At 44.6% G+C, this 20690-nt stretch overlaps 1 protein-coding gene across 3 annotated transcripts in view; it reads left to right on the top strand.

Moving 5' to 3' along the window:
• Positions 1-20690, top strand: part of SMS (spermine synthase) — a 376994-nt gene that overhangs the window by 192126 nt on the left and 164178 nt on the right. For all 3 annotated transcript variants that reach the window (XM_063955771.1, XM_063955772.1, XM_063955770.1), the window contains exon 6: positions 20447-20601. In XM_063955771.1, coding sequence (XP_063811841.1) covers positions 20447-20601 — 155 coding nt within the window. The remainder of the gene's footprint in view (positions 1-20446; positions 20602-20690) is intronic.

Genomic DNA, 20690 nt, shown 5'->3' on the forward strand with positions numbered 1-20690 from the left:
CGCAGGTGAAGAACAATGGAATATGGCGTGAGAAAAAGCTGTGACTGTGCAATGTAACACTTTGTATACAGATTCAAACTCACTCGCACACAGATGTACAAATGTTCAAATAAAACGCACTTTTGAGTGAAAAAGATGCAGCTGAGTGGTCCAGGACTTGGCACACAGAAAACGGCTGTTTGGTATGACTGAAGCCGCAGTGTATGAGGACACATCAGGATGTTTTACTCTCTTTTGCTTTTCATTATGATCAAAGAAAGGGGAAAAAATGGAGGAAAAGCAATAGGGTGAGGGATAGAAGAAAAAAGGGTGTGTGAATGAAGGGTAGGGAAAATAAACAGCAATGAGAAAGTAATACTAAACAAGAATCGGGCAGATGGCACCTGTGTGTCCTCTGTCATCGAATCACCCTAAAATATCATTAACATGTTAATGCTTGATACATTTAGTGCATTTTGAAACATGCAGCCTGATATTTACTCTGTATCTGCAACATAAACTGTCATTATAAAGGCTGTGCCAATGCATAGCTCTAAAAGTGTATGTAGATGTTCCTTGGGGTCATTTTACTCTTATATGGAGATCTGCATTTGACTCTTTTCAGTGTACATTATTGCACCTTTTTGAAGTCTTGTGCTGTTATCATCATCACTTATTTATTTCCAAGGCTCCAAAAAACTCTGCAGTGGATGGTTGGCATAGCACATCAGCCAAGAAAACAAATCTAATTTGTTAATAGTAACAGTAAATACAGTTGTGGGCAAAAGTATTGGCACACTTGCAGCTTTTTTCTAATAATACACAGTTCGTTCTCTGAAATTGTTTTTATGGTTTGCAGTGCAATTAAACACTAAGCATGTACGTTTGCTTATTCCTTACATAAAAAGTAAAGGGCCCTGACAAAAGTATTGACACCTATTAGAAGTCGATTTCAAGCAGGTGCTTCTGCTTGGAACTGAACTGACATGTGGTAAGTTGCAGGTGTCTGCAGTATAAAAATCACTCATTCATCAAGTTTAATCTCAACAGTGCCTTGCTACGGAATCATTTCAGGTAGTTGTTGTGATGTCCGCTGTAGTTCAATTCCTTATGATGGGTTTACACAGAAGTTGCTCAGTGGATTGGGTTCTCACTAGTCCACTATGCTGCACCCTCCAGGACCATAACCCATCCTGTAACATGGGTGACATATTTGTGAAGAAGGGATAGGCAAGATCTAAATCTCTCCTCCAAACTCTGGAAAATCTGACTTTGTAGGATGGGTCTCTCAGTGATTTTGCACCCGTGCCACTGGAAAGGGTATCCAAAGCATCGGGGGCTTGCCTCGGTGAAGGAGCTGGCTGACTGGATACCGGATGACATTCAAGTAGAGCTCCGTCCCTGGGAGGGAATGACCCAGCGCAAAATGGAGAGGCATAATGGACACTGCCACACTCAGATGGCAACAGAAGATCTCGGGGTCACCTCAAGTGGCTGCCAGGGACTCCCTAGTTGTCGTTGGCAGGCACAAGGGGAGGGAACGAGACAGAACTCGATCACCATGCGAGGTAGCAGTGGTTTTTTCTGGTCACGTAGATGAGCAGCACCCAGCTAATAAAGTTGTGCCGATGTGGAGCTCCAGCAAAGAGCGTCCACCATGTTAGGCACTCGGGCAACTACTTGTTTCAAAAGGAGAAAATGAGGATGGACAAAAGAAAGAAAGCCAGAAATTTGTCCACACAGATCAGACAGGAGATTGTAGACAAGCAAGTACAGCCTCAAAGCTTCATGTCAATCTCCAGAGACCTTAATGTTTCTATTTCCATCATACGTAATGTTAGCAGGAAGGCCCATTGCACTGTAAACAACCTATGTGGATGTGGCCACAAGAGGAAACATAACTGAAGATTGCAACGCAGGATTGTTTGAATATTTGGGAAAACATTGAGTTCAACATCCGAGCAGATTTATGTTGATCATACTTAGGGTATGACAATTTCAACACACACTATGTCTATTGTCTATGTCACACTATGTCACACTATGTCTATCCTATTAACGCAGTAAATTACCACGGCTAAAGGTCTTGACCGGGGGCTGTCCTATTAGCCCTGATAAGCCGGTGGGAGCCGTGGCTTATTGAGGATTTTGTTACACCTGCCACGGAAGGTGACACCAAATCCCCGGAAACAGCCCCGCTTTCAAGCGAAAAAACGGGCTTCTTTCTCACGAAAACACACAAGATTCACTGAACCAGTGTGTTATCTGGAGAAAATGCATTTTTTTTTTACAGGCGATCTATTTGGATAGCCTATAAAAAAAAATAGGTGAAACATTAGGAAAAACTGGGTACCACCCTATGGGATATAGGCCCTCATTCCGATTTGATTGCTCGCTAGCTACTTTTTGCAGCCGTGCAAACGCATAGCCGCTGCCCACGGGGAAGTGTATTTTCGCTTTGCAAGTGTGTGATCGCATGTGCAGCCGAACGATACAAAAACATTTTGTGCAAAACAAAACCAGCCCTGAAGTTACTTATCCTGTGCGATGATCCTAGCGATGGAGGTCCCGGAGTTGACAGCAGACACCCGCCCTGCAAACGCCTGGACACGCCTGTGTTTTCCCTACCACTCCCAGAAAACGGTCAGTTGACACCCATAAACGCCCTCTTCCTGTCAATCTCCTTGCGATCGGCTGTGTGAATGGATTCGTCGCTAGAAGCATTGCACAGCAACGATGCTCTTTGTGCCCGCGCGTGGGCATTGCAGAGCATACGCATGCGCAGTTTTGCCGTTTTATTAACTTATTGCTGCGCTGCGAAAATCAGCAGATTTCAATTGAAGTCGGATCCATTGTGACATTCATTTGTCGGACTGGATCCGACCTGGACTTTTCAATGCAATCTCAAAAAAGTCGAATTGAGATGCGGGAGCTGAGATGGGGGAGAGCAGCACTACAGCAGCGGCTACAGCAGTGTTGCCGGAGAATGTCACAGCCGCCGCTCACGGCAGCGTCCACCCGGCTCCAGCAAGTGAGGTCTCGCTTGCTGGAGCCGGGTGGACCCTGCTGTGAGCGTCGGCTGTGACATCCTCTGGCTACGCTGCCCGCTGCTGTAGCGCTGCTCTCCCCCGTCTGCCCGCGGGTCTCCCCTGTCTCCCCCTCCCATCTCCTCCTCTCCCCCGTCTCTGCTCCCGCATCACAGCCGACGCTCAAGGCAGCATCCACCTGGCTCCAGCAAGCGAGGTCTCACTTGCTGGAGCTGGGTGGACGCTGCTGTGAGCGGCGGCTGCGACACATCCTCCAGCGCGGCTCTCCCCTGTCTCTGCTCCCGCATCTCACTTCAACTTTTTTTAAAGTCGAATTGAGATGTTCGAAAAGGGGGCCAAAACCGACACAAGCACGCGGATCGGCAGCTATTTCGACGATCCACGTGCTTTCGACATATTTGTGGTCCACAATAGCCTGTAATATGATTGAGTGCCATCCTTTCCTGTTAAAATAGTCTGCAGGGTTGTCACGTGGGGCAGTAATGGGGATGTGTGTCCCATCAATAGCTCCTGCACACTGCGGGTAGCCTCGCTTCACAAATCCTTTGATGGTATCCTGTAAGCGCTGTCCTTGTGGTAGAGATATGAAGCGCTTGTATAAGGTACACACCATTGCCTGAGTCACCTGGTGGACTATAACACAGACTGTGGAGATCCCAACACCCAACAAGCACGAGATTGTGCGGTACTCTCCCGGGGTAGCATACCACCAAAATGCAATGGCTAGCCTCCTGCGTGCCCCGATGGGTCTCTTAAGCCTGGTGGTCTGCATGTCAAGTGCTGGGAAGTAAGTCCAGGATTTAATCAAAGGTTGCACGAGACATGCGGAAGTTAGCCATCCACTCTTCATCCTGGTAAGCTTCCACGGTCCTCATAAAGGCTTTTCCGTGCTGGCGATCTCTGGATCACAATGATCGGTTGGTTCCCATGTTCAGTCTCAGGATGGTACTAATTCTGGATGATATGAGGCCTCTCCTGTGCAAATCATGCTCTCACTGGCTGCATTAAACATCTGTAAAGCAGAAAGAATCACGAGCTCCGGCATACACACTGGTACTCTGTTGGCCATGACTGCAGCAATGCTGTGAGCAGGCCCCACCCCTCCCTTTGCTTTCCTATTGTGACCTCATCTATGTGAGCCAGGCCAGAAAAATGTCCATTTCTAATGACATACATATGTATTTGCAGGGATATCCCGGGATCAGTGTGAATGGGGCTGTCCCGGGTCGATCCCAGGTCTAAGTGCAGTCTGAAAGGGGTCAATCCCGGGATGCGTCCCGGAACACATTCCCGGGTGTGACCCGGCTCTGTCAGTCTGAAAGGGGTATGGAGATCTGCATTTGACTCTTTTTCAATGTGCATTATTGCACCTTTTTGAAGTCTTGTGCTGTTATCATGAGATGCAGGCGCTGAGACGGGGAAGAGCAGCGCCACAGCAGCGGCTACTGCAGTGTAGCCGGAGGATGTTACAGCCGCCGCTCACGGCAGCGTCCACCCAGCTCCAGAAAGTGAGGTCTCGCTTGCTGGAGCCGGGTGGACGCTGCTGTGAGCGTCAGCTGTGACATCCTCCGGCTATGCTGCCCGCTGCTGTAGCGCTGCTCTCCCCCGTCTGCCCGTGGGTCATAGTAACATAGTATCTAAGGTTGAAAAAAGACAATTGTCCATCGGGTTCAACCTATTTGTGGTCTCCTATGCATGATTATTTTGTATAAAATTTTGACTGAAGTTGCTGACTGCCGTTCCGATTAACCCCTCTTTTTTATAATAACCATAGTGCGTGACTATGCCCCGTAACCCTGGATTTCCTTATCCATTAGGAATTTATCTAACCCATTCTTAAAGGTGTTGACTGAGTTGGCCATTACAACTCCCTCAGGCAGGGAATTCCAAACACGTATCGCCCTTACCGTAAAAAAGCCTTTACGCCGTATTGTGTGGAATCTCCTCTAACCTGAGCGAGTGTCCACGAGTTCTCTGTGTTGATCTAACCAAAAACAGGTCCTGCGCAAGATCAGTATATTGTCCCCTTATATATTTGTAAATGTTGATCATGTCCCCTCTTAATCTCTTTTCCAGTGTAAACATGCCTAGTCTTGCAAGCCTTTCCTCGTATTCCAGCGTCTCCATACCCTTAATTAGTTTGGTTGCCCACCTTTGAACCTTTTCTAGCTCCAGGATATCCTTTTTGTAGTTAGGTGCCCAGAATTGTACACAGTATTCAAGGTGTGGCCTCACAAGTGATTTATATAACGGGAGTATAATACTCTCGTCCCTAGCATCAATTCCCCGTTTTATGCATGCTAATATCTTATTAGCCTTCTTTGCTGCAGTCCTACTTTGGGAACTACTGCTTAGTTTGCTATCTATGAGGACACCTAAGTCCTTTTCCAGTACAGAATCCCCTAATTTTACCCCATTTAGTAGGTAGGTGTTATTTTTGTTCTTGTTACCACAGTGCATTACCTTACACTTGTCTGTATTGAAGCGCATTCTCAATTTCGCTGCCCAAGCTTCTAATTTAACTAAGTCATTCTGAAGCGACTCAGCATCCCCCTCCGCATTTATAACTTTACACAATTTGGTATCATCTGCAAAAATTGACACCATGCTCTCTAGACCTTCTGTTAGGTCGTTAATGAAAATATTGAACAATAGCGGTCCTAATACTGAGCCTTGCGGCACACCACTTAACACTTCAGTCCAAGTTGAAAAAGATCCATTAACCACAACGCGCTGCTCCCTATTATCTAACCAGTTTTTGACCCAAGTGCATATTGTGCTTCCTAGCCCTGATTCTTGTAGCTTGTAGATAAGTCTCATGTGTGGTACAGTATTGAACGCTTTGGCCAAATTTAAAAAGATTACATCCACCTCTTTACCCTGATCTACGTTTGCGCTTACTGTTTCATAAAAGCCAAGTAAGTTGGTTTGACAGGATCTGTCCTTCATAAACCCATGTTGATTCCTTTTAATGACCTTATTGACTTCAAGGAACTTCTGAATACTATCTCTTAGAATACCTTCCAATACTTTCCCCACTATAAATGTAAGACTAACTGGTCTATAATTACCTGGTTCAGCTTTACTTTCCTTTTTGAATATAGGCACTACTTCCGCTATACGCCAGTCTTTGGGAACCATATCTGATATTACTGAATCCTTAAAGATCAAAAATAGCGGTTTTGCAAGTTCAGAATGAAGCTCCATTAGAACCCTTGGGTGAATGTTAGGGTCTCCTGCCCTGTGCTGCCACGTCGTCATGGCAACCGGGAGACAAGTGCTAGCGGAGTAACCTGAGCGCAGCTGATACTCCGGTTCGGGTCTTTTGCTGTGCAGTGGTTACAGGCTCTGTGCACGGCAGGGGATCCGGTGCTGGTTTTTGTGCTCACAGTCTGTGAGGTCTGAGTGGGGCGTGGACAGCACCTGCTATATAAGGCCTCTTCTCAGGTTAAGCAGATGCTGCTGAATCTTTGTTGGTTAGTCAGTTCCTGAAAGTTAGCCAGTACTGTGTAGCTTTGTATTTGTTGTTGCTTACTGCAAATAGGCCTGGGGATTTGGTACTACACTCTGCCAATCCAGACCTAGCAGTAAGACTGGAGTCAGTCGTTTAACTTGCTGGGGTTCTTTTGCTACTCTGTGAACTTAGCAAGTTTGCGGCTGTATTCTCAGACTTGCCTGCCTAAATCCTGTCTCACTGTGCAAGGTGTTCAGGTGTCAGTTTAGTGGCAGTAAGCTGAACCTGTGCACTGCAAGTGAGAATCAGGATTGTGGAGGCTCTCCTTGTGTCTATCATTCCATCTCTGACCAAGGAGTTTACTGCCACACCCGTTGGTAACCCTTTAGGGTTTTGCTGTTGCCCTTAGCAACAGCATTTCGGGTTCTCTACGTATTAAAACACAACATCTTGCTTTTTCCATCTGAGCATTACTAATACTAGGGAGACACCCAGTTTCTTAGCCTCTGGGCTTCTCTGTTCACTTTGTGTTTATTTTGTTACCCTATCACCTTCTGTGTACGTAATGTCATATTCCCCAGTCTGTCTGTGAGTTCATTTGTTTTGCATCCCTATCCGTTCAGACACCAGTACATTCCTGCAGGCACTGGTGTGCATAACAGTTCAGACACCAGTACATTCCTGCAGGCACTGGTGTGCATAACAGTGAATACCATATCGGGACCTGGTGACTTATTAATCTTTAAATGTTTTAATCGGTCACAGACTACTTCCTCGCTTAAATAAGTACCTATCAGTGGGATATTCTCATTATTGAGATTATGTTAGTACCTGAATTGGGTCTTCTCTAGTAAATACTGTTGAAAAAAACTAATTTAGTGTGTCGGCTATGTCATTATCATTTTTGCTTAAGACTCCCAACTTGTCTTTTATAGGGCCTATTCTCTCCTTTAATCTCTTGCTATTAATGTATTTCTAGAATTTTTTGGGATTTTTTAAGTGCTCGCCTATTCTTGCCCATAAGTTCCTTAATCTTTTTGTTAAGCCACATCGGTTTATGATTTTTATTCCTTTTTTTGCTGCTTGTAGGAATAAATTTTAGTGTATTTTTAGCTAGCAGGAATTTTAGTACCTCCCATTTCTCCGTAGTATTTTTTCCTAAAAACAAACCTTCCCATTCAATATCCCTGAAAAATACCCTCAATTTATCAAAATTTGCTTTGCTAAAGTTTAGAGTCCTAGTTGAGCCAGTATAAAGCTGTTTATGGAAACTGATATTGAATGTGACCATATTGTGGTCGCTGTTTCCTATGGGTTCCCCTACTATAATACCTGATACCAAATCCCCATTGTTTGTTAATACCAGGTCTAAGATTGCATTGTACCTAGTTGGTTCCTCAATTAGTTGAACTAAGTAGTTATCATTAAGTGTGTTTAAAAAAATATTGCCCCTAGCAGTATCACATGAATCGTTTTTCCAATTTATCTCTGGATAGTTAAAATCTCCCATCACTACTATGTCTCCTACTCCTGCTGCTCTTTCAATTTGCTTTAGTAACAATTCCTCATCAGATGCGTTGATACCAGGCGGCCTATAGCATACACCCAATACTAACTTTTTTATTCCTTTTTCCCTGCATGCAATTTATACCCATAATGTCTCGACAGTGTCTACAGTCCCCTCCTGAATATCTTCCCGTATATCAGGTTTTAAAAACGGCTTTACGTAAAGACACACCCCTCCACCCTTTTTATTTAGTCTGTTTCTCCTAAACAGTGTATAGCCCTCTAGATTGACTGTCCAATCATGAGATTCGTCCCATCAAGTTTCAGTAATGCCTATAATATCATACTGTTTGCTTGCTGCAAGTATTTCTAGTTCACCCTTTTTACCAGTAATGCTTCTGGCGTTTAAATACATACAACTAAGATAAGTATTTTCCCTTGCGTTAGGGACATCTTTCACCTTATGTAGCAATGATGACCTGTAATCGTCATTGGTTAGTGCTTTGGTAAAATCTCTTTTAGTACCCATGTTAGTAACCTTACCCTCTCCCCAACTTCTCCCCCATTTCGTTTACTACCGCCATCCCCACTATTCTCACTGCATGACCCGTAGTTTCTAGCTAAACCCTCCCCCCAGGCTCCTAGTTTAAAATCTCCTCCAACCTTCTAACCATCCTTCCCCCCAGCACCGCTGCCCCCTCCTCAGTCAGGTGCAATCCGTCACGACAAAAGAGATGGCGCCTGACTGAGAAGTCCACCCAGTGTTCCAGGAACACAAACCCCTCTTTCCTGCACCAATCCCTAAGGCACACATTTACCTCCCTAATCTCCCTCTGCCTCCCTGGACTAGCGCGTGGCACGGGTAATAATTCCGAGAATATTACCTTAGATGTCCTTGCCTTCAGTTTCTTTCCTAAGTCCCTATAGTCTTTCTTAATTACATCCCACCTTCCGCTAACTTTGTCATTGGTGCCAACGTGCACCAAGACCGCCGGGTCTTTCCCAGCCCCTCCCAACAATCTATCTACCCGGTCCGCGATGTGCCGTACCCGAGCACCCGGGAGACAACAGACTGTACGGCGATCACGGTCCCGTTAGCAGATTGCCCTATCTGCCTTCCTGATGAGAGAATCCCCTACCACCACCATCTGACTAGGTACCTCACTATCTTTTATCCCAACCGCGCCAGAGGGACCGCTCCTCTGGATGCTAGAGGGAGCAGTCTCCTCCAGCACCGTCATTTCTTTTCTATCATCCTCCGATTCCTCGTCCAGTCTGGCAAATTTGTTCGGGTTTGATAGTTCGGAGATGTCGAGCCTCCCCCTCTTTTTCTTCCTTCTAACTGTGACCCAGCTGGCTACCTGATCATCATCCTCTTCTACCAGTGACCCCTCCCGCAACTCCTCCACCGTTCTGTCTAAACTTCGCTCGAGATTGTGAATCTCCCTCAGTCGCGTAACGGTTTGCTCTAGATCAGTTACCTGGGCTTCCAGGGCAACCGTTCGCACACACCTCGTGCAGATGTAATCACACTGGGCCGGTAGCTCCAGGTGTGCATACATCTTGCACGACATGCACTGAGTGAGGTCCCCAATCACAGCCCCTCCCATATTGTTTGTAAGGTCTAACTTCTTGTTACTCTCAAAGAAAAAGCAGCAAAAATAAAAAGTAGAAGACAAACAATCTCACTTATACAATAATTAAGCTGGCTTATACTTATCTATCCTTGTGCGGTTCTTGGTCCTTCACTTTTATGCAGCCGTAGTACTCTCTCCTGCGGAACCTATACTCCCCTTAGCAGTTGCAGTTGTTCCAGCTCACTGCACCTCCTTTTCACTCGGCTTCCAGCTCCTGCTAAAAAAAAAAAAAAATCCACACACACACACACACACACACACACACACACACACACACACACACACACACACACACACACACAATCACAGCCCCTCTGCTACTACAAGTAAGAGAGTCTCTCACTCACTCACAAGTTCAGCCCCTTGCAGCCTCACCAGAAGTTTAATGGTTCTGCAAATATGTGTGTTCCTGATTGTGTATTATAAAACTCACCTTTTTCTGTATTCTAACTCACCTTTTGCTGCTACCAACTCACGCTTACAAATCCAAGCAGCATTTTAAAATACAAGCCCTTACAAAGAGCAAGCTCCAAAGAGTCTAATCACTGATTATATAGGCTCAGCCAGCTGCTTTAGTCAGCCCCTCCTCCTCCTGATTACTCACACCCGATTCAACCCCCTCCCTCTGGCTTTTCACCTCACACTTTTTTCCCCCCTCCAAAAAAACCCCCAGTACAGATACAAACACAAAAAAACAAAGTATAGATACAAACAATCAGATTCAGATTGACTTTCTCTCACAGTATTACTATCCCTATATGGATAGACAGAGAATAATCAGAACTCACCTTTTGCTGTTACCAACTCACACTTACAAATACAAGCAGCACTTGAAAATACAAGCCCTACAAAGAGCCCCCCCCCCCCATCTCCTCCTCTCCCCCGTCTCTGCTCCCACATCACAGCCGACGCTCACGGCAGCGTCCACCCGGCTCCAGCAAGCGAGGTCTCACTTGCTGGAGCCGGGTGGACGCTACTGCGAGCGGCGGCTGTGACGCATCCTCCGGCACTACTCTCCCCCGTCTCTGCTCTCGCATCTCACTTCAACTTTTTTTAATGTCGAATTGAGATGTTCGAAAAAGGGGGCCAAAACCTGTCTGTTTTGGCCCTGTTTTCAACACAAGCACGCGGATCGGCAGCTATGTCGCCGATCCTTGTGCTTTTCGTCAAGTCGAATTCCTTGACTTGTCGAATAATTAGGGGTTAGACTGAATAGGTCGGAACCCCTTCCGACCTAAAAAAGTTGAAAACTGCCGTCTTTTCGACAGATGGCAGCTTTCGACTTTAATTGAATATACTCCTATGGGGTATATGCAATTGCGGTCGAATTCGCGGCAATTTTCGCCGTTTTTTAATTCGACTCAATTCGACAGGTGAATCCCGGAAGGTGGCTTCCGGAATTCACCATATTCAATGAAAAACGGATTCGCCAGAGTCGCGGGCGAAAATCGGCCGATTTGGCGGATTTTGCCGCGATTTTAAAAAACGGTAAAAAAACGTGAAAAACCCGGAAAAAAAATGGCGTGGGGTCCCCCCTCCAAAGCATAACCAGCCTCGGGCTCATCGAGCTGGTCCTGGTTCTAAAAATGCAGGGGAAAAATTGGCCAGGGATCCCCCGTATTTTTAAAACCAGCACCGGGCTCTGCGCCTGGTGCTGGTGCCAAAAATACGGGGGACAAAAAGAGTAGGGGTCCCCCGTATTTTTAACACCAGCATCGGGCTCCACTAGCTGGACAGATAATGCCACAGCCGGGGGTCACTTTTATGCCGTGCCCTGCGGCCGTGGCATTAAATATCCAACTAGTCACCCCTGGCCGGGGTACCCTGGGGGAGTGGGGACCCCTTCAATCAAGGGGTAACCCCCCCAGCCACCCAAGTGCCAGGGGTGAAGCCCGAGGCTGTCCCCCCCCATCCAATGGGCTGCTGATGGGGGGGCTGATAGCCTTTTGTGATAATAAAAAGATATTGTTTTTTCCAGCAGTACTACAAGTCCCAGCAAGCCTCCCCCGCAAGCTGGTACTTGGAGAACCACAAGTACCAGCATGCGGGAGAAAAACGGGTCCGCTGGTACCTGTAGTACTACTGGGAAAAAAATACCCAAATAAAAACAGGACACACACACCTTGATAGTAAAACTTTATTACACACTACCGACACACACATACTTACCTATGTTGACACGCCGACTGCCACGGTCTCCGACGATCCGAGGGTACCTGTGAAAAAATTATACTCACCTTCCAGCGTCCAGAGATAAATCCACGTCCAGAGAGTAAAATCCACGTACTTGTTTAAAAAAAAAAACACGCAAAAACCCGCTCCATACCGGACTAGAAAGGGGTCCAATGCTTTCACATCAGACCCCTTTCTCCCGAATGCCGGGACATCACGTGACTCCTGTCACTGACGTCCCTTCAGCCAATCAGGAAGCGCTACTTCCGTGGCGCTCACCTGATTGGCTGTGCGCTGTCTGTACTGTGACAGCACATCGCAAAGCCGCTCCATTACTTTCAATGGTGGGAACTTTGCGGGTAGCGGTGGGGTCACCCGCCGGTCAGCCGCTGACCGGCGGGTGACCTTACCGCTAGCCGCTAAGTTCCCACCATTGAAAGTAATGGAGCGGCTTTGCGATGTGCTGTCACAGTACAGACAGCGCACAGCCAATCAGGTGAGCGCAACGAAGTTGCGCTTCCTGATTGGCTTAGAGACCTTTCTGTGACAGCTGTCACTGACAGGTCTCATTCGTGGAAAGGTGTCCCATGTGTCAGCATGGGACCCCTTTCAGTCCGGCATGGAGCGGGTGTTCGGTTTGTTTTTTTGCCAAGTACGTGGATTTATCTCTGGACCATGGCTGAGGTGAGTATATTGATCTTTTCTTTTCAGGTATCCGTGGATTCTACATGGAGAAGAGGACCGATGTCGGCGTGTGAACATAGGTAAGTATGTGTGTGTCGACGTATGAAATAAAGTTTTACTGTCGACGGTGTGTGTGTCCTGTTTTTATTTGGGTATTTTTTCCCCAGTAGTACTACAGGTACCAGCGGGCCCGTTTTTCTCCCGCATGCTGGTACTTGTGGTTCTCCAAGTACCAGCTTGCGGGGGAGGCTTGCTGGGACTTGTAGTACTACTGGAAAAAACAATATCTTTTTATTATCACAAAAGGCTATCAGCCCCCCCATCCGCAGCCCATTGGATGGGGGGGGACAGCCTCGGGCTTCACCCCTGGCCCTTGGGTGGCTGGGGGGGGGGACCCCTTGATTGAAGGGGTCCCCACTCCCCCAGGGTACCCCGGCCAGGGGTGACTAGTTGGATATTTAATGCCACGGCCGCAGGGCACGGCATAAAAGTGACCCCCGGCTGTGGCATTATCTGTCCAGCTAGTGGAGCCCGATGCTGGTGTTAAAAATACGGGGGACCCCTACTCTTTTTGTCCCCCGTATTTTTGGCACCAGCACCAGGCGCAGAGCCCTGTGCTGGTTTTAAAAATACGGGGGATCCCCTGTCAATTTTTCCCCCGCATTTTTAGAACCAGGACCAGCTCGAAGAGCCCGAGGCTGGTTATGCTTTGGAGGGGGGACCCCACGCCATTTTTTTTTATGATTTCACCGTTCCAGCATAAAAAAAAAAATAATAATAATATTTTAAAAAATATATAAATATTTGTGCCTCCAAAAAAAAAAAAAAAAGTACCTAATTCCCTTCTAATATAAATAGATCTGCTATTCCCCCCAAAAAAAACACAAAAAAAAACATGTTTAAAATTTTTTTATTTGTTTTCACCCTCCAAAGTGTGGCGGATTGAAAATGACGAATTTGCTGTCTAAAAGCACTGCTGTCGAATTTCCAAACTTGAATTGAATATGCTTTGGTCGAATTGCAGCACTTGTATCATTGCAGAAAAGTCGGATTTGCAAAAAGTCGAATTTCAAAAAGTCGAATTTTGAAAGTCCGTTTTTTGGTTGGAAAGCACTGAATTGCATAGGCAATTTTTTTTTTTGGTCGAAAATGACCCGAAATTCGACAATTTCGGGAATTCGACCGCAATTGCATATACCCCTATATGTTGTTAACTGAATTATAAGGAGTTTTACGTTTGGAAATCTATGATGTCCCCAATGATGAGTTAGAAAGCCAGATTGGAGCAATCCAAAGTCCTTAAAGGAGAATATGTTTTGGATAGATCATACCAAAGTAGAGCTTTTGGATAAATCACATCATGCCTATATTTACAGAAACAAAATAAGGCATACTGTACAAATAAAATGACACTATAGTCAAAAATGAAGGAGGTTCAATGATGTTATGTGGTTGCAGTGCTGCATCTGGCAGTGGGTGCCTTGATCATCTACATGGAGATTACTAGGTTATTTTGGAGTGTAGAGGGCTGAGGGGTCTATTTAGTAAGCCTTGGATGGAGATAAAGTACCAGTCAATCAGCTCCAAACTGCCATGCCACAGGCTGTGTTTGAAGAATGACAGTTAGGAGCTCATTATTTGGTACTTTATCTCCATGCACTTTATCTCCATCCAAGGCTTAGTAAATAGACCCCTAGGTCTCCATGAAAATCCCTAGTATTTCCAGCAGAAGAATGACCCTAAATAAACTTAAAAAGCGCCAATACAGTATATGGTTAAAATGAGATGCTAGACTGTATTGAAGTTATCTACAGTGAGTTCAGATTTAACCCAGGGGATCATTCAGACCCAATCGCACGCTAGCTTTTTTTGCAGCGGTGTGATCGGGTCTGAACTGCGCATGCGTATGCCGGTGAAGGGCTACGCCGGACATCTACAGATTTTACGAAGAAACCAATCGCACCGGTGATCGCAACAAGATTGACAGGAAGAGGCTGTTTGTGGGTGGCAACTGACCGTTTTTAAGGAGTGTCCAGAGAACACAGGCGTGTCCAGCTGTTTTAAGGGAGGGTTCCTGATGTCGGCTCCAGGCTGGATCATCGCAGCGGCTGAGTAAGTCCTGAGGTGTGCAGAGACTGCACAAACTTTTGTTTGTGCAGCTCTCTGCACATGCATTCGTACCCCTGCACAGCGATTACACCCTCCCGCTGTAGGCAGCGACTACTTGGTCGCAGCAGTGCAAAAAACGCTTGCTTGCGACCAGGTCTGAATTAGGCCCCTATCCAAGGTGTCAGTCATTTTGTCAGTGCCATTTCTTATCCATTTCTGATTTAAAATGATGTGCAGTCTAGCAAACAAAGAATTTGTAATATTAAGAAAGAAAGAAGACCAAATACTGCTGTTAATATATGTTTAGAGGAAATTTTGAGTTATTTCAAAAAAGTTCAAGGCTGCCGATATTTTTGGTCACAATTCTATGAGGTTGATCAGGAATGTGCAAACATTAGACTGAGAGTGATGGGTGCCCTGCTCTTTAGAGCTTACAATAGAAAGCTCTTAAGGTGCATATACACGGTGCAATATCACAATGTGATTTTGACTGTATAGTCAAAATCACAAGGAAAGTTAGTGCATATCGCACCGTGTGTATACAGCTTGTGTTACCGATGCGCGGTCCCGTGGCCTTTGTATCGCAAGAAAAAATAGACACTGCAGGCAAGTCAATTTTGACTAAGTTGCATGTCTAGTTAGCCAATATCGCAAGTGTTTCCTGTAGCTTGCAATATTGGCTTGCAATACCGATCTACGTCATCACCCCCCCCCCCCAGAACAAGCCTCACAGTATGCAAATGAGATAGCCAAAATCTCACATAAGTCAATATCGCAAGCACACATAGTCAGTATCGGCACCGGGCAGTTCAAGGGAGATAGCATAGTCAAAATCGCACAGTGCACCATGTGTGTGCAGCTTATGGTGTCCCATTTATGGTATCCAGATCTTCCCTGTAAAAAGGGACACATGAATGACACAGGTTTTGTAGAATTCCTTCCCATGTAACCTTGTAAAAGACTTTACCTTGTGCTATAAAACTTTAAGCTGAAGCTCTCCTCGTTAGGCAAATTTATCAAATTCCTGAATCACCTCCTATCAACCCTAGGTTATGCTACCTGTCCGGTCTCTCAACACAGGGTGCAAGTAAAATATCAGAAATTATGTGTAACTACAGATATAACAAGTGTCAAAGTTTCAAAGGACCAAAAACATTTAGCACCACACAAATTAACACATCACCGATTCGCAACTTACAATTCTTTCATAAAATCAGTTCACCATTCACATTATACAGATGGAGCCTCGCTCATCTATGCTGTCTGTGGTGTTAGTCATGATCATGGATTCATAGGGAGGCGCACAGAGCTTAGCATGGTGTTTGACGTTACCGGTGAGTGTAATACCTGCTGTCGCTTTTTAAAATCACCATTGCGCATTCGAGTGATTTACATTGAAATACAGTACTGTACACTACAGTGCAAGAACTACTTTACTGGAGCATCTCATTATGATACAGTAATTCAAATACACTGCGGCAATGAGGTCCCGTAGACAAACCAATAAATAAAAGTAGTACAGTATACAGACGCAAACTAATATGATAAAGCTATAGTCCATTGACGTTAGGGATATGTGAGCGTCTAAGTCCCGCAGACAAACCAACAAATAAAATTAGTAGTGTATACAGGCACAAGCGAACATGTTACAGCTATGGTCCATTGATGTTAGGGATATGTAAGCATCCAAATCCCGTAGCCATTGTGGCATCATCAAAACCAATTGGAGGGGATGACTGCTTACATTTACACATGAGCTTGTGTATCTGTCATGAGGCGTCGTGTCAGAGTGGTGAAGTGTGTCGCTCCCCATGCTCAGAGTCCCGAGTTCAATTCCCAAAGTGCGAATGACTTTTTTTTCTGACACTTTATTACATGTCTTTTTTTTGTATTGTAATATACCTTCACATTCAATAGAAATGCAGTAGGAGCTTCTCATTCCGCTATCTAAAATACACAGCGGCTATGGGGATAAGCAAGCTCTTATCATTGTATGGTACACATACAGTACTGTATCAGGCCAGACTCGACTGCACAGCTGGTTTATAAAATGGCTACTGCTCGTGATCCAGCGATTCGTGGAAACCCACAACTATAGAGCGAGCGACGGCATAAGTTTTGCATGAATCAGGGCAATGCTGTAGGAGCATCATTTTACGCTATTTCAAATACACACCGGCAATGAGGTCCTGTAGACAAACCAATAAATAAAAATAGTGTATACAGACGCACATTAGTTGCGACTATATACACTATTTTTATTCATTGATTTGTCAACGTCAATGAACTACAGTATTGCTTTAACATGTTAGTTGCGTCTGTATACACTATTTTTATATATTGATTTGTCTACAGGACTTGGACGCTCACATACAGTAACACGGCAATGGACCATTGCTTTAACATGTTTGTTTGCGTCTATATAAACTATTTTAATTAATGGATGTATTGGTTTATTTTCTTTTTTTATTGACGCTCTCCTTCTGACCAATGGTCTGTGTGTACAGTATACAGTAACATTACAGTCATCACTGACCATTTGCCAGAGCTTGTAGATCAATCCGCCGCTATTCGCTCTACCGTACTGGATTAGTGGAGCATTAGCCACCTAGTGGTGTAGATGTGTATTGGAGCTGCGTATGTAGTCATCCCTCGTCGTGCCTCAACGCGCCTGTCCTTGCATAAACTCAACATCCTAAGCTATCGCCTAGGTGCGACTAATCCTACGTTTAGGCGGAGAAACTGCAATGATAAGGGAGGCTCCATCTGTAGTTGTCTTGACAGCTGTACCCACCTATCATGTTGGGATTCCTGGGTAGTTTACTTCACACACGTGATACTTTTGTGCGTAGTCAGGAGGCTTGATCAACAGTAGAAATAGAAGCTCTCATCAATCAAGCAATGTTATTGACCAAAATGTAAAATAAAAAAATTAGCACTAGAATGATGATGTAGATAACATTAAGAGCACTTAATTAATCCCTTCAGGAAGTAAGATACTGGTATCGTATCTCACAAATAGATAACTTGTGGTACTTCAAGAAACTTGTTTCAATAGTTTTAATTATATTCGTCAAGAAAAAGTGAACAAAAACGTGTGATGTGAAGAAAGACCACTGTATAAATTTGTGTATTTCAATTCTGGATATTTAATATGAAAAGTTTGAACTATGGTTCTTGTAGAATTTTAAGATAATTTGTGATATTAGTTGTATTTTTTACTAGCGTTTGCCCGTGAGGTGTGCGGATGTCAGTTATTGCTCAGCAGAACGAATTATAGAAAGACAGTAGTGCCAATCCACTGCTAGTTAACCTAACACGGAAAGGTTGCAAGTAATATGACCAGGACTCTAAGATATATATCAACTTGCATCGTGTGTAACCAAAGTGTGTAGTATTTGTCTTGGTGCGCCATCTACTGGATTGACGTGTAAGCTGAAACTTCATGACTGAAGTTGATATACAGTATAGTCAGATTTTCATGCGAAATAGATTGTGTATATCTATCTATCTATCTATCTATCTATCTATCTATCTATCTATCTATTTATTTACACAATAAATTTAAAATCACTTGGCACTCTCCTTTGTACAGCTTGCTGATTACCTTCCAATATAATAATGCAGCAGTATAGGACAAGGCTGCACTCACAGCATAATGCAAATGAAGAATCACAGGAAAGAGGAAGTGTCATTATGCTGTGAGTGTCGCCTATACTGCTACGTCCGAGGACGTAGATTTCCTGGCCTCCTGGCAGCTCCTGCGGTCGCAGATGATCCGATACTGCACCCTTGGATGCCATTTGGATCAGTAATGCATGCAGGAGGCGTGACACTTCCTACTGCATTACCATATTAGTGCTATCGCTGTTGCGTCTATGTAAGCAGCAGTTATATCACCTCCAACCACATCTGAATTAGGCCCACAGTGTGCTTTGAGTTGAATGTGTCTCACGGGCTTTAGTCGACCATTGATGGTCGACATGCATTAGTTCGACATAGACAAAAGGTCGATATGTAAATAGTTGACAGTGCTTATGGTTGACAGGTACAAAAGGTCGACACGTTCAGATGGTTGACACACATATGGTCGACAACTTTTTGGCGGGTTTTAGTATTTTATTGAACTTTTTACATACTTTGCCATCCACGTGGACTATGATTGGGAATAGTAACCTGTGGCGAGCGCAGTGCCATACGAGGGGACACGGTACACTAATTGGGACAACCAAAAAACTGTCAAATGTGTCGACTTTTTGTGTATCAGCCTTTTCTTCTGTCAACCTTTTTATGTGTCAACCTTTTAAGTCTGTAGACCTTTCTTACTGTGGAACTTTTATCAGGTCGCCCTTTTCATGTGTCAGCCTTTTGACCCTGTCGACCTAATGTATGTTGACAAGTAGTGGTCGACCTAATTACTGTAAGCCTTTTCCATGTAGATCTGCTGATCCATATCTGTTGCAAGGATAGGACTAAGGAACTAATTCAGATTTGTATGTAAACCCGAATGTTTACGTACAAAACCAATGTTTGGGAGTCTGCGCAGACGCAAGACCTGTTCTGCACACGTGCATAACGGTCTGGAGATATATCGCTCACAGGCCCCTGTCAGCCACAGCATGATTGACATGCTGCAACATTTGGGGGGAGCAGAGGGGAGTTGGCAATCGGCACCCTTATTCAAAATGAGGGCTTGTCACCCCTTTCCCCCGTTTTGTAGGTATGCCAGATCCAGGGCCTGCGACGTCAGACTCAAGCTTCCTGGACCCAAGCGTCCAAATCCTGAGGCAAGTCTGAGAAAGGTTCAGCATCAGACTGAGCGCTGCCTATAAATGGTGATCTGTGGTGCGACCTTAGATGCAGCGCTTGCATTTCGCACCTCTATCTCCTACCATCGCCTTCTGTGACATGTGAATTTTATTTGCACAGATTTTTACAGCTGCTATCCAATTTCTAACAAACCGGAATTCTACTTTAAGTTCACCCTGTCTGTAAATGGAGCCATACCATGAAATCATCCCAATTTTGCTAGTGTTGGGAAAGTGAGAAATTGCTGTATAACAGTGCAGTTAATGAAGCTTCCTTCTAAACAGTAACACATAATAAAATATTATGAAATATTGTATGTGCTTCAGGATATCCGGTCTTTAGGTCGACAGCACTTAGGTCAACATGGTCACTATGTCGACATTGCAAAGGTCGACACATGAGAAGGTCGACATGAGTTTTTCACATTTTTTTCATTTTTTTTAACTATTTCATACTTTACGATCCATGTGGACTACGATTGGGAATAGAAACCTGTGCCGAGCGTAGCTTGAAGCATGGCGAGCGAAGCGAGCCAAGTGAGGGGACACGGTGCATTAATTGCGGTTCCCGGTCACTTTACGAGGAATACTACACCCCCAAAAAGAAAAATAAAACCCCATGTCGACCTTTTGTCATGTCGACCTATTGACCGTGTCAACCTATTTCAGGTGTCGACCTAGTCACTGTCGACCAATAGTGCTCGACCTAATGACTGTTGACCCAATGAACCACACCCGTACTGTTCTTTGGCAGCATGGACAAGTATTACTCTCCTGCTCTCTGTTCAGCTTGAAAAGTGCATCATTTTACAAAAGCACCAGTCAAACCAATGTAAAGTTTATTCTAGTTTAAAAGATACTATGTAGCAAAGACAGACCTGATGATATTACTATGTATTTCCTGTTTTCACATACGTAGACTTGCTATATGTATTTGTAACAGAGTAATAATATATAATAGAGTAATAATAAATAATAATAATATTATCTTTTGTTTCTATTTAAAGAGTGACTCACCTTGTACCATTTTGCTGTGTATCGTTGTTATAGACTTGGCAGAGAGTGACCTAGCATACACCCATGCTATTATGGGTAGTGGCAAAGAAGACTACTGCGGGAAGGAAGTGTTAATTCTAGGAGGAGGTGATGGTGGGATTCTGTATGAACTCGTCAAACTGAAACCAAAGATGGTTACCATGGTGGAGATATCCTTTGCTGTCTTGCGTTGAACTGTAGTAATGTCAATGGGCTTGTGTCTTGTAGCTACAAAGAATTCATAATAGGTTTTCCAGGT

This window comes from Pseudophryne corroboree, chromosome 2, assembly GCF_028390025.1.
Source record: "Pseudophryne corroboree isolate aPseCor3 chromosome 2, aPseCor3.hap2, whole genome shotgun sequence".
Taxonomy (NCBI): domain Eukaryota; kingdom Metazoa; phylum Chordata; class Amphibia; order Anura; family Myobatrachidae; genus Pseudophryne; species Pseudophryne corroboree.